The 15,241-nt window shown below is 39.8% G+C and overlaps 1 protein-coding gene across 1 annotated transcript in view; it reads left to right on the top strand.

The window, feature by feature from the left end:
* Positions 1–15,241, top strand: part of LOC140238332 (uncharacterized) — a 121,971-nt gene that overhangs the window by 89,789 nt on the left and 16,941 nt on the right. Inside the window, exon 3 of the mRNA XM_072318267.1 lies at positions 11,092–11,256. Within this exon, the coding sequence (XP_072174368.1) occupies positions 11,092–11,256 (165 nt within the window). The remainder of the gene's footprint in view (positions 1–11,091; positions 11,257–15,241) is intronic.

The following is a 15,241-nucleotide window of genomic DNA, read 5'->3' as shown; positions in this document are numbered from 1 at the left end:
ATAAATGGTTTCTTATTGTCTAGCAAAAAGTTAAAATGTGAATCTCCATCTCAACCAAAACTATACCATCCCTTTAAAGGTATGTTGAGGGAGGCAGGAAAGAGAACTGATGGTGCAGCTCTTACCCTTGGTCTTGTCATTTGGAGTCCTCCTTAGGACTAACCTACAGTGTCTATCTACGTGGTTTCTGATAAATTCCAAAGGTTGCAGTGCCCGCACTTCTGCAAATATTATCATTTTGATTGCTCTGCTATGGTTCCTTGGCAACTATGGAATTTTTCTCATCATGGACGAGGTTTTCCCCTCTTTTGTTGTTGTTTTTTGCTCTTTCTCCATATCTTTCTGTTTTTTTCCTGTCATCGAGGCCTTTGTGTCTCGTATTTGGTTAGGACAAAAGGATGATAAATATTGATGTGGCCATATTCTTATAAAAACTCAAACAAGTGCCCCCTCCCCCATAGTATTCTCCATTGGACATGGCAAAGATACTTTTTTTTTTAATAATTCATATGATTTGGTCTTGACACAAGACTGCTGAGGTACATTAGATTTAAAGGGGCCAAACAGACAGTACTTAGACATTAGAGTCTACATTAAATCACATCTTCTTCTTCTTCTTCTTCTTCTTCTTCTTTTTCATCTTTGCCTCTGAGATGTACATTTGGTCTTAATATATTTTGGTACAAGGTTTCATCCAGTAAATGATGGGACCCTCCTGCTTTTTAGATCCTTACTGTAGCCTGCTAGTACATACATGTACATGTAAAGCTCCTTGTCAAAATGAAACTTTGACTTCCAGAGAGGCAAGAGCCAACATTGTATGCAAGCGCATATGCACTATATTCATTCAGATTGAGCAAGTTACAGTTAAAAAAAAAAAAAATCATATATACAATGTATTTTGCAAAAGTATCATGCCCAGGTCAGTACTAAATTCACAAGATCTGTTGAAATTTCTATGTTGTATGTATCATGACAGTTAAAACTGTATTAATCTTCCCACCATGTTTTTTTTTTAAAGCTTATTGTTTTGTTTTTTTTTTGTTATCATTTACTCGAGTCAATCCGAATGTTTGTCATTCTTTCTGTAACTCACCATCATAAAGTACTGCCATCTCTGGGTCACATATGTATTTATGGCCTTTTTGCCGTCAAACATTGTCCGAGGTACATGCATGAAAAACGTTAAACAATGTGTATAGTTCCATGCTGTTCTCATATTCTTATAAGCAACATATGCCTGTATACTATTCAACTCCCATTATCCTAATTCCCTCTGATCAACTTTGCTTTGATATCAAATTTATAAGAACATAGTCATAAATAGCAAATACAAACATGGGCATACACTACAGTATCCAAGTCTTTCAGTATAATGCATTTATACCTTTCAGCATTCAATACAGTGCATGAGTTTACCTTCTTGACACATAGATAGTGTGTGTGTTGTAGTGTATTATGTACATATGTGTTGGTGTGTGTTTATGTATGTATACGTGGTTAACCTACTTGATGACAACACACTTCCTCATCCACGCCACCTCAATACATCTTGATATGCTGTTAGTGCGCCCAACATCTGCCCTGCTAGCTTTCACGGGCGATTATCATCTGATCGACTGAACACCCTTTGGCTCGTGTTGCGTTGCTATCGTTGGAATACACCCATCTGATACACAAAATGTCAGTGATCTTGTGCAGTGATGAATTATGTGTAGCATTTGATGTAGTATAAAATCTCGAGTAAATTACGATGGTAGTTATCTTGCACTAATGACCAAGCTTAAATGACTGACCTTAAAGATAATGACTTCGTAATGAGTAAAATGTAATGCTATGATATTCATGAGAGCTAAATGCATGTGTACTAAACCATCTTCTTTCATGTTTTTTTTTCCATGTTTTCAAAAATTAGCATACATTTCTAGCATATTGCTCATTAGCTAAAATTGTGTGATTAATATAATTGCGTCACTTCGTGAACTGTACAAGTATATGCGACAGCCATGAAGTGCTTCGCCTAATTACCATTATCACTATCACCATTAGGTGTCGGGAATAGCTACTTGATCACCATAATTCCAGTCTATTCAGAGATCCCCAGCAGGGGGCTGTTGTAATTTCTCCGCAACGCTACGCAGAGAAGCATGCCAGGGAAGTAAAGGGGGGGGGGGGGGGGAGAAAGAGGAGAGAAAACAGAGAGAAGGGGGAGAGAGTGAGTGAGAGGGCTCTTAGCATGTGGCGTGTGGTCTGAAAACAAGACAAACCTGCGCTCCATCCCGGTCCCACTCCCATTCCAAAATAGCTCGTCATTCAAGAAATGTAAATCAAATTTGACGCAGACCATACCTTGTTACAATCGCAGTGCCCCCGGGGGCGCTATTATGACAGCGATTATTGCCCCTAATGAAGTCCGAAGTGGCTCTCGACACGTGTTCTAACCCCACAGTCAATCACAGTCGTGCTGAAGCTCCCTGCTGGCTGGAGTTGGTCAATTTTATTGGCGACAAATCGGGATTACATGTAGATCGCGGAGATATTTTCACTCCTTTTCCCTCATGTTTATTCTTGTGAAAACAAATCTGTTGTCATGCTTTAACTCTACCTGTAATATGAGCTATCGGATGTCTGTATTCTGTATGTACCTGGCATCATGGGTTTGAAATACACATTTTTGGTTGCAGTCATCAGATATAGAGGTGTATGTATATATGTACCTATTGTACTAATAGTACCATTTTGTTATGGCAATTATTATGCTGTCTATCTTAATTTAAAGATACGAGCTAATGAAGCTATCAAGTTGATGGTATCAAATGACACACACATTGATCTTTTGTTACAACGACTTCTTGCACATGAGCCGATATCATAAAATTGACCTCCATTCCATGCAGTAGATACCAGATTTTCTTCTTCAGATAATAGCTTTTTTGTTTCTGTAACAGCAATTACTGTATAGGCTTTAATTGTCATATTGCAGGGTTTCATTTTTCATGAATTGTGCGAGTCTGTTGCTGTTTGCAAATTCAACAACACATGAAAATATTTACTCTGATCCCAACATGAATGCGATGTGCTCGTGCAAATTTGTCCATTTCATCGCTGTTCTCCACGATTGCAAATTCAACCACTCGCAGAAGTCCCAATTCACGAAAAATTTAAACTTTAATGGACCAGAGTAATGCAGCTTGTGCTGATACACCCTCAGTTTGCAAGGACCCAACAGTCAGCTTCAGTTTGAAAGCTAAGGAGCATCCTAGCCAAAGTGCTCGCAGTACTGCCTCCTCTCTTTCTTCCCATCGCAATCTCGCGATGCCACTCGCCTATTTCTTTGCAACGAGCAATTTCCGACGACCGCTCGGTAGAGACGGCGGGGCGGTGTGGGACTGGTATTTGAGATGAACTTGAGCCGTGTTTGTGCACGGATTTCCCTTCTTCGAATAATTCCTACCCTATCTCACTCCAAGCAAGACTCTCTTCCTCTACATTCCCCCCCCCCCCACCATCTTCCCTTTATTCTCAGGCTCCTCAGCTGCTGCTGTGTTATGATGTGTGTGTTTGGGGGGGGGGGGGGGAGAATCATTGTACCTGCTTCTAGGGTGGGACTGCTTGTGGGGGAGGGATCAAGGGGCAAGACATGTCCCAGTCTTGGTCCAGAACAAGTGATGTGGGTACCAGCATTTTCTTGACAACTTTGTTCAATTTGCTTCAGCCTGTTTGCAAGAATTAGTTAATTTGTGAGGGTTAAGCTGATCCCCCCCCCCCCCCCTCCGAAAATACTATTGAGGTGACAAAAGAAAGGTAGACTGTACCAAAGTAAGAATGCATATTACATCAAGTGTTGATATTGTTTTGTAGTACTGGTTGTTGATTTTTTTTTTTTTTTTTTTTTTTTTGGGGGGGGGGGAGGTTTTGACTGGGATGGGGGTGAGAGGAAGGGAAGGTGATGGGGATTCCAGGGTGTAAGGTCAAAGATGTAGGTTGGGGTACGAGGGAGAAACCAGGTGTACTTCTTGCTCAATGTGAGGAGAGAAAATCTGTGACTGTGATAGCAGACGCTTGCGAAAAATAGTGAGAGGTGAGAGCAGCGCGCATCAACTATCAGACATTGGTCTCATGCCCTTTTCTTCCGTGAGAGATATCCATGGCAACCCCAAAGCCTGCATAAGGTTGTTTGCTTGAGGCGTGCCCGAGGCTTGCCGGACCAAGCATGCGAAGTGATGCGGGCAGAACCAACGTCCCAACTGTGGACACCAAAGTGAGAGAAGCAGGTGGATGGAATTCATTTCACTCATCACAAGACATTTTAGCCAGAAAAAGACAAAACAACAGCAACAACAACCTAGCACCAAACGAACAAAACCATGGCTTGTTGTACGCCAGTGATCTGTATGCAGTAAATGCATCCTGCATGTACTCGAGTCAGAAAACATTCAATCTTTTTCACAAATTTCTTGCTGAGATGCACCCCCAGGGCAAAGTTTGTCTGCTATGAGATCTAGCTGGATTAGAATGATGCTCATATTTAATGTAATATATAATAATAACAATATTGATAATAATAATGACAATGATAATAATAATAATAATGATAATGACAATGATAATAATAATGATAATTGCATTTATATGGTGCTTTATACTGGTGGTTCTAATCTTGGTGTAATTTCAGAGCACTGATGTTCATTTCAGTGTAACAATTCTCGAATATTTGGAGAGTGAGGTCAAGCATACAACCAAATGTGCTGAACTACCCACTGTCTTTCAGATTTGACAGAGTGAGGCAGTCTACCTTTGCATTATAACATATATTCTTCTATCGCAACGGTAGCAATTTTCACCATCAATTAGGCCATAGACACCCTGTTTTGTATGATGCTGTTTAAATAGAGTGAAATTCAGACCAAAGCATGAGTGGGACATATATTTGCTCAAGTCCTGTTGAACATAGCTGACATATTCTGTGCCTACAGATGGCAATGCGCCCCTCTTCCAGGTATGGCAATGAAGGAAAATATTGGTCAGTGATTTAGACATTGCTCACTCGTCAACCTTTGCTTGGTTCGTTCATCTGTAGACGAGGCTCGCTGAAAAGTTCAGGTAAGATTATGGAATGACTTTTTTGCCGGAATATATTGGATGAAAAGATACGAGTCGATATCTGTAATGGAGGACGGGATCAGAAAAAAGAGGTTGGAAGAAAAAAAAAAAAGGCGGGGAGGGATGGTGGGAGGGAAAAAAAAAAGAAGCAGAGAGATGAGAAAAGCTTGAGATCCTGCAAAACTGCTTGGATTAGACTCGAAGGCAAAAGAGGAAATCATCTTAACAGTGATGTAAGCCCCTTCTGCCCCGACGTGGTGGCAGCGTGTACTGCATGACAAGATGAATGAAAAAGGCTTGCTGCGGTCCTAGAGCTTGGGAATCAACCAATTGCCGGAAGCACTGTTCGGCTGTATTGGGGGAGTGTGTTAGTACCCACCGTAGCCTCGGCGTGTTGGGGAAATTTTCCCAGTGTGGATCAGGGTTAATGAAACACACAGGGGGCCCAGTCCCACTTTTACCCCCCTCCCCCACCTGATATCCCAAGGAGTCGAAGTCTTGAGATGTTTATAGTTGAAGCAGCCCCCGCAGCCGTTGAATCTCGGAGACATCAATGAATGAATAAGTTGGCTCGGTGCAGTCGGGGAATTGAAGAAGGAAAGTGCGAATGGATCGGCGCTTTGTGCGAGAACCTGGAGAAATATGACAGTTCGATCGTACGGGAGAAGACGGATCCGTCTCTCTCCCTCCCCTTCTGTTTAAAGGGTATGACTTGACAGCAGAGTCTGAAAATCAACTGAGTGGCAGGAATATGATGATTTCAAAATACTTGAGACTTAGGTAGATCAGGCAAGTTTGAATATATTGATGTGAATGCACTTGGGATGGGTTGCATCCAGTGTCAAGTTTGATGGAGTACAAAGCACTGACATATATCTTTATAGAGATCTTTTCCATTTGTGTCAGGATAGGCATCTGTACCACAGAAGCATTTTGCACTGAATTGACATTGTAGGGTAGCATGTCTGTCACCGACTTTCCTCGTCTATTGCATCTTCTTATAAACAGTTATGTAATATAGGATGATGAAAGATGTTCCCAAACATCTGTATGGCTAGGTACTTTTGAAGATTCCGTAAAAGCAAGGGAAAAGGGTTTACATTCAAAACAGTACTGACTGGTACATGTATTCTTGTCTAGCATTTCAGTGTAGAATTCTGGCAGGATGAAACATGTTACACTGTAAAAGTGGCAATATTTGCGGTATGAAAAATTTTGAGCATTTGGCGCAACCAAAAACTAGTGTGGAAGTAAAAGCATGTGAATATTTATGCTTGTTATATGTTCTGCTATGTAATGTCTTGATTCTGCAGAATTAAGAACACACGAAGCCAAAATATCCATTTGTACAGTATTTCCTTGCATAACATTTATCGAACCAAATGATGAGAAAAGGTTTCAGTTATAATCATACACTGTACATTTGACTGGGCTGTGATATGGAGGACATCCAAAAATACTACCCTCCGTGGACCTTGTTGCACATGCCCTTGATGGATGGTGTGTCTTCTTAGCTCAGGCAATATAATCTAATATTGTGCATGTGTCCCCAGGGCTGCCTAATTGTACAATTATACCTTTGTGCAATTTTCTCTAATGCATATTATGTTGATCATATCTCAAGGTGTTCAGGTTTGCGAGTGGCTCATTGTACATGGATGTTTTGAATGCACAATTCCAGCACAAACTATCAGTCATTGGTAAAGTTATATGTAAAGACTATACTGGTGCAGAATTATACATCACTGGCAAGTGCTTTAGTTTAGATCCTCTTCGGTATTAAAACGACATGAGCACTGCTTAAGAGCTGTCCTCGTGTGTTTGTGAGTGCTCTTCATATTTTTCCACAATTAAACCTGGCATAAGGAGGATGCAAAATTATTCAAGCTGACTGTTCGCTGACATCTAGCTGTAACCAGTTGAAGTGCATTACAGCTGTATGTGTCTGGAGGCAACGGAGGGTGAAGGCAGGACAGGCAAGAAAGCACGGAAACGACAACAAAACTTGGAGGGGAGTATTTTTGTGCCTGGGCAATTTTTTGTTTATGAGAAATTTCACACATCTTGCAGCAAGAGTCAAACCTTGGTCTGATAAGTAGAAAGGTGTGCGTGGCATTGTGTGAATTTCAATACGCGCCCCGTGAAGGCCTGAATGTAGACAGCTGCTTTGAAGGGGAACCATTTTTCTATTAAGGTCGCTGCTTTCTTTCCCTTTCTGTTTTGCTTTTGATTTCCTTCTGTTGTTTTCTTCTTTTTTTAAATACTTTTTTAAAGACTGGCACCACCTTGCATGTGCATGTTGTTTTTGGTATTTCTTTCCTTGCATTCCATACCGGCTTGTAGGCAGCAAACAATGCACCTTTGAGTGCAGGTTTTTCTATGTCTCTGTCAGTATGTGTCAGTGTTCAAATGGTGTGTTTGTGTGAATGTCTGTACTTGTATGTATGTATGTATTGGAGAGGATTCTCAGTAAAAAAAGAAAACATTGATATTTTCTCCTATTTATGATAATTTCAATTTCTGTAAGCCTTAGCCCAAGTAGCAAAACAGTATAAGCTATTAAAAGTGAAGGATATAATTATGTGTGTAATATGCAGAGTTAGATTGCTTTTGATATAAAGCTGTATGTGACTGTTGTAAGCTACACAACAATTTGTTTCCTGTTAGCTCATTGACTGTACATGTATTTCTCTAACACAGTTTAAGTAAGTCATCAACTCCAACCTACAACTGTTAAAAAAATAATAAAACTTCTTTGTGGGTTTTCTATCCTGCATTCCATCTTCTTGCCAATTTGTGAAAATGTTTAACCCATTGAAGACGAGTCCAGACTATATTCTGGCAGGTGTCTATGGGAAACATGTGTTATAGTGAAATCAGCCCATCTGCAGTGTGTTTTGATAGATACCAAGAATGTAGACCTGCTGTACGAGAACATTTAAAAGTGATGAACCAGAAGTCTACAGTTTAAAGACTTTAACTCGGCAGTCAACAGACTGCAGGAGAAATACGCACAATGATACACAGAGCCAGACAGATGGACTGACAGACAGACAAAACAAACAACACACAAACACACGCATACACACACACAGACAGACACTCGTGCACAAACTCATTCACTCTGGACCAGGTTCTAGATTACGGATGTGTCTACAGAATATGCTCCTCTTTGCTTTGTAACAATGGGCCTAAAGAGCACCCAGTAGTACTCATCTAAATTGGTAGAGTCTCTGTCAGAGACCCCGCCCGCAACGAATGTTATCCCATTCCAAATGCCATTTTAATATATGAGTCACTGTCTACTAAACCATTATCAGCACCTAGGGATGCCTGGTTGGTGTGTATCTTCAGTTAGCAAATGTGTCTGTACCCGTCCTAGTCCGAAGCTGTGTACGTGATCAAAAGAGAACTGTTAGCATACACACATGTACATGTATACACACACACCCACACCCACACACACACACAAAGACACATGCATACAGTCATACAAACTTGCTTTGTTAAGCTATACCAGTTTTGGATAGTGTTTTCCATGCTCATTTAGGATAGCCTAAATTACTGCAAATAGCTACACTGTTACTGTTCATTATTGCTGCCATAGAAATTGCGAACGATTACTGGCTGACTCGGCATTCACTCTGCGGTGTTAATTGCTGCCTGTGTGGAAATGCAGCCTTGCCTCAATTAAAACAGCTATAGCGGAATGATGACTCTACAATGGGTACCTACTGCAGAAATGCCAATGTATTCCAACTTCTATTTTCATTTCAGCGTCTGTGTGTTTGTGTGTGTGTGTGTGTTTTAAGGCAATAAAGCAATTTCTGTTTATACTCTGCAGTGCTTGTGCAGTAGTAGTCAAGGTTGAGTTGGAACTTTTCTTCCACAAATGGAAGCCCAGTGTAACAGGCATTGTGATTTTTTGTCTACACTTTCTTTTTGTGCGAGCCCAGGGACCTTCGTCATTGGCTGTGTGAGCTAATAGTCCTTCCTGTCTTCTTTTTTTGTTCAGGGAACAATCCCGTGGCTTTTGTTGTGAGATAACTGAGCCAGATAATGATACACTGGATAACAATGATGGCATAATTTGAAGGTTTATTGGTTGTCAACAGAGTACCTTTGTGGTCTGTGGCAAAACGACAGAAATTTGTTTGCATATCCGTGATTGTCATCCATATATCTCAAGGGCAGAGAAACTTTGTTATAGATATAATTGTCATGGTGATTATGGATGAGTGAGGGGGGTAATGAGAGATATCTGTGGAATTAGTATTTTACTGTTATTCTGCTAGATAGGTTGATTATATTTTCTTTTGAGTAGAAGCAGACTCCACTTCTACCACTTTGAGACCATATTCACAAAATCTCCCACTCTCGTGCCCGAGTTTGATTTTTTTTTTTTTTTGCTCTACAATGTAGCTGTGTGTCTCCCGCACATGTTGTATTTTCTCCCACATAAAATTTGACTTTCTCTCACCACACTTTATTTTGCCATATGTTCAGAATGAGTCTAAGATAGCACCAGAGAGCATCTCTAACCATAGGGCTTAGGTTGAGCTGGACCCTGGTTGCAAGGAATGTCTCGCTTCGTGCTTGTGATGTGCGATACACACACATAATATTGTGTGCATGTTTGTGTGCAAAGATTCTCCAGTTTGCTAGCAAGTCCAGGCAAGAGCAACTCTAGTTTGAGAAATGTGTGAGGATTGGAATCTCTGCAGAAATCAAATCTACTAAGCTACCAGTGAAGGGTATACATTGAGATAGTTCAACATCTTCTGAAGATGTGAGATGTATTATATACTCCCTAGTGTGTATGGAAGCAAGAAATGAATATAAATGTCAAATACCCATTCATGCTTGAACCTAAATAAGTTTTTGGGATTAGAGTTTTACTCACTGTAGGGGAATAAAGTAGTAGATGGTTTAATGATTTGTACATGTGAAATTTAGATTGAAAAGGTGATGTTTCTTTATATGAAGATATTGATTGAATTTATACAAGCTCTGACTTGTCTGATCATAGAAGTCTTATGGATGAGGGTATCTTTATATTGGCTAGCTTATTTATGATGAAATATATTTTTGTGAATGAGGATTTGATCAAATGATTTTTTTTTTTAAATGAACTGTTTTGCATTGCCATTTTAGAAAGAATAATTCTGAAGTAAGGAAATACAGTAGTATATGATATACATGTTAAAACTATCCTGAAGACAAGCAACAAGGTGTTAGTACAAGGTTACTTTGATGTTGCAGAGACCTATAAGAAAAACAGAATAGCATCAGAGATTTTTGATTCATGCAATATTAGCATTGTATCATCACCATACACACTATAAACAATACATGTTGACAAATGGGACTGGAGGGGTAATTTGTATACTTCAAAGTTTTTGTCCAAACTGGCGTGACGAGACTCCCACAGAGTTAAAACAATGTGATCTACATCCTTTGCCTCCTGGAAACAGTGGCTCCCTGGTGTCATTATCTGCCCCGGGGGGTCTAATATTGTGGGAGCCCATCGCCAGCGAGGGCGCTGGGGCAGAAAAAATGACTCCAGTCTGACAGTAGTATAGCACACACACACACACACACACACACACACACGTATACACACATATATACACTCTCACACCCCTTCACCCCCATACATACACATGTATGAATGTACCAGATGACCTTGAACTTGGTGCTGCGGCTAGCCATTTGGTATGTTTAGATATGTTTGCCAACTTTAACTATTGAATCTTGTTTCCACAGGATGCCATTACTCAGATTCCCAAGACTCAAACTTGCAGCCTTCTTGATATATTTTCATAGGCTTTGGTACATTTGAGGGTGCTATGCCATACACAGGATACCGCCATACCAAAAACCACACCATTTGCTGCTTTGATCTAGCTACTTGCTGTCATCTGAAAGAAAAAGTTCTCATTCATGAATATGAATGTTGACCGATTTACATATTCATTTATTTTGCAGAAGCGGGAGGAGCAGTACCAGAAGTGGGAGGAGTTTAAGGCCATCCAGCGAGAGGAGAAACACGCCTACCTCGAGGAGAAGGTCCTCCTCCAACGTGAGCTGATCCAGGCACAGGACGCCCTCTCTGTCCAACGTCGTCTGGAGACGGACAAGAAACTTGAAGAGGTGAGATGCAGCGCTTGGTCAAAGGGAGCATTAAAGGACCTATGGAATGCAAATGCATAGTGACTCACCACAATGCATTTATAATACCGTGATCATCACGTGTGTGGCAAAAAGAATATCTTGATTTGTGCCATATATTTCATAATAATCTTTCTACCGTTTTCTTCAGATTACTTAGATATGCCCACCAAAAAAAAAAAAAAAAATAGAAAATAGAAATTTAAAAAAAAAATCCCAAACCAAGATTCTGTCTGTGACACAATATGTCAGTCATTGCTAAAGTACTGTACATTTGTATATGATTAACAAATCACATTGGAATACACATTCCCCTAGACTGGGCATAAACTGAATATTTCCCTCCAATGTCTTTCATTAGTCATATTAGAACATGGAAACATTTATATGGCACATACTCTATTTAGATATTCATATGGTTACTTGAGTGATGTTCAAGGGTATCATGAATGATTACAAGTCAACATGCATTTCCATTGCATAGGTCCCTTAAGCTTTGAATCAAGCCAGTCGGCAGCTTTCAGCTGAAAACTGCCTCAGTTCAGTCATGAGCTCAAAAATATGTGCAACACTAACATTACATCTCTTGTGCCCATTGTCATGACAATATTCACCATCTCTCTCTCTCTTTTTTTAATGAATTGTTTGTTAATTAACTGTTTGTGTTGACGTTTTTGATAGGAGTTTTTCAAAGCAGTCACTGCACACCAGATGTAGAAGACTATTCACTGCGGGTTTTTCCATTTAGGTTCGATGCAACTGTTGAAGTTAAAGGGAAAGATCAGGGAAGTTTGGAAATACTTGGACAAGTCCATATCCATCTTAGTAGCCCAAAGCCTGAGGAGTACTTGGTGCATGTTTTCAAAGCTTTATGAGATGTTGAGAAAAGCATTTGCTGTAGGAGAGTAGTTGTCATATGAGGAATACATTTGAAAAGCGATGTAGATGCTTGTGTTTAATATGTAGGAGATAAGACTTGTAATGTGTTTGGTGTATGTTTCAAAGGTGTAGCTTAAGTATCTGCTATCTGCATGATGCAGCGGCTGGTGTATGGTACACTAATTTTCTGTGTAAGACGGTATGTGTACTACACAGCTATCCAATCCATGTCTGGCATGGTACACCTGCCTTTGTCTGTAGCCTGACGTAGCCGAAATCTTGGAATCTCTAATCCCTCGGAAATGCTCCCACCCATGCAGTCGGTGCGCAGTACCAAGTCATTTCATTTCCGAGATGTGTCAAGTAAACAAATCCCTGTGCACTCCTGTCTGTATGACGTAAATAGAACGTCCTGTCTCATTCCCTGAGTCTGCTGGTAGGATGCAAATACATTGAGAGGGAAATATGTCACATGGGTGCATGCTGTTTTAATGCACACAGACAGACCAATACTTATAATGTCATGAAATGGGACTTTGTCTGAATGTTGTCGGTCTCAAGTGATTGCAATTCGGAATCTTGTAGAAATCATGCAGCAAAAAATGATGTAAGTTTATCGGTAATGGTAATTCATAGGTGTGCAAGTACTGCTTACTAAGAAGTCGTAATAGTTAATCATACAATAAGTATAGTTGTAATCATAATTTGCAGCTGTATAAGTTGGGTTGTGTGCTGTGATAAATCTTGGAGGGTACAAACCCCATTACTTTATTTAAAGGCTCATGAAAAATAAGAATTGTTGAATATGAAAAAGAGATGAACATCATCCTTGTTCCCCATTCCAATCGATTTTGAAATGTGAATGGAAGTTTGTTACATTGTATGACTGCAGAGTACTGTATAAGCTGTTATTTTCGCACGGGTTTAATTTTCACAAATTTTGAGAATCATGATTAGATCGTGAATTTAACAACACGTGAAAATGTCTCCATGCTCTAGGGAGTAATAGTGCATTTACGTCAGTGTCAGCATCAGTTCGCGAAAACAAAATCTCGCAAAAATGGCTATGACCTCATTCGCAGAAATATCCGTATGCAAAAATAACAGCGTATACAGTACTATGCAAGTATCTGAGTTAGCCCTTAACTTTACTCGGCTGTAGATGAGGTGGCTGTGTGTCTGAATGTGATGTGCATTCTTCAGTATACGGTGAAACCAGAAAATCTGTTTGCGTGCATTTTAATTTGGCGAATTTCGCAAGAGCCAAGATTGACAATATCAAAATGTAAGTAAAAGTTCTTGTCTGCACTAGATACATTGAATGCCAGTGGCAGTTTGCAAAAAAAAATCTGTACCGCCATAAAGGCCGTCTGCTCAAATTCGCAAAAAATTTCATGCCGCGAACATTTATTTGCTTTACGGTATGTTGATTCCTTCAATGATGCACTTTGTGTATGTGTTGTAGCTCAATATGTTAATTCATTTTGCCAGTGTAATATAAGGGTCCAGTGTGAGGGTTTAATTCATAATGTATGTACATGTAAGTCATCAGTTGCCTCAATCAGATATGATTTAACTTTGTGTGCTTTTGTCTTATTGCGTAGTTTATTTCCTTAAAAAAACAAGTGCATGTCTGGCAGTAACTTTCCCTTTGTTCAGATGTATAGCGATCTTTTATGCATATTGTCAATTTGAAATTTTGTCTGAAGTGACATTTAGTTACAGCTTCTGCTGTTAATGCCAGTAGGAGTAAATGCTCCATGAGTGGAATACTCAGATGGTGGAAGGGAAATTCAAGGCTATGTCTAAAGAGAGAGCCCATCACAACTACTGTGGAAAATTAATGTGATTGAGGACCTTATCTCGCTTATAGCCTGGTTCCAACTGGTGGATAGTGTTCAGATTATTGAGTTGATCTAAGCACCAGTTGAAATCAGAGCTGTCGGTGAGAACAGCTCAAGCTGTCGTCGCCATGGCAATGGATTGAAGAGGAAGAGAAAGAAGAGGAGGAGGAAGAGGAAGAGGAAGAGGAGGAGGAGGAGAGGGGTGGTGTGGAGTTCCTTTTCTTCGTCATCATAACCATCACCACCATTGTTGCATAATGCACCATGGTGGTACTGTCTTCAACATCATCATCATCATCAATCAATCATCATTATCATTATCATTATCATCATCATCATCATCATCATCATCAGCAATCATCATTATCATTATCATCATCATCATCATCATCATCATCATCATCATCAGCAATCATCATCATTATCATTATCATCATCATCATCATCGTCATCATCGTCATCATCATCATCACTATACAGCCACCATTCTTACTACTACCACTGTCATTTTTACCTTCATGTAATCAACATCATTATCGCACATACACAATTCCTTCTGTACAAAGCTAGGACTTGAATCAGCATTGTCGTATTTCATCTCTGATTTGTATGCCGAGTCCGCTCTCACCGAAAGCACAAATGACAGATTTCCCTAAACGTCTGATTACCTCAAGCAACCACAAATCTTATGGACAACATTAAGTCTTGAAAGATCTGTCATCGACAAAATGTTAACCTGTCATTCATTTTTTTTTCTTGATAAAGGGTTAAGGAATTCTGCATGTAAATTTATCTTCCAGATTAATACAAATCTATTCCAGTTACCAAAGGCTCATTGTTACACCCAGTTGTATTGCAATGGATTGCAAGATATAAGATCTGTGCATTACGTGGTACTGAAAACTGCTGACCATTTTGATCAAGTATGGGGAGTGCTGATATTTCGAAACCGTGTTTGTGAATTCATTGTCCAGTCTAGCTGGATAAAGTCCAATTTTGGTAATGTGCTGAGCTGGATGTGTCGAGTTTGATGATCTGCTATACTGATTTCAAAACCCATTTTGCTAATGCGGCCCTAATTGCATGTTTGACAGACTGTATCAGCAGCCCGTAATTTTGGACAAGGTAAATATATTATGATTTATTTGTTTTTTCCTTTAGCTGAGCCATAGCATGAAGAGGAATTGTGTGTGTAGGTCCATTGAGTGCATTACTTCTATTCTATGTCAACTCATATTAACTCC

This window comes from Diadema setosum, chromosome 2 (genome assembly GCF_964275005.1).
Source record: "Diadema setosum chromosome 2, eeDiaSeto1, whole genome shotgun sequence".
Classification (NCBI taxonomy): Eukaryota; Metazoa; Echinodermata; class Echinoidea; order Diadematoida; family Diadematidae; genus Diadema; species Diadema setosum.
This window is presented reverse-complemented; position numbering and strand designations above follow the sequence as displayed.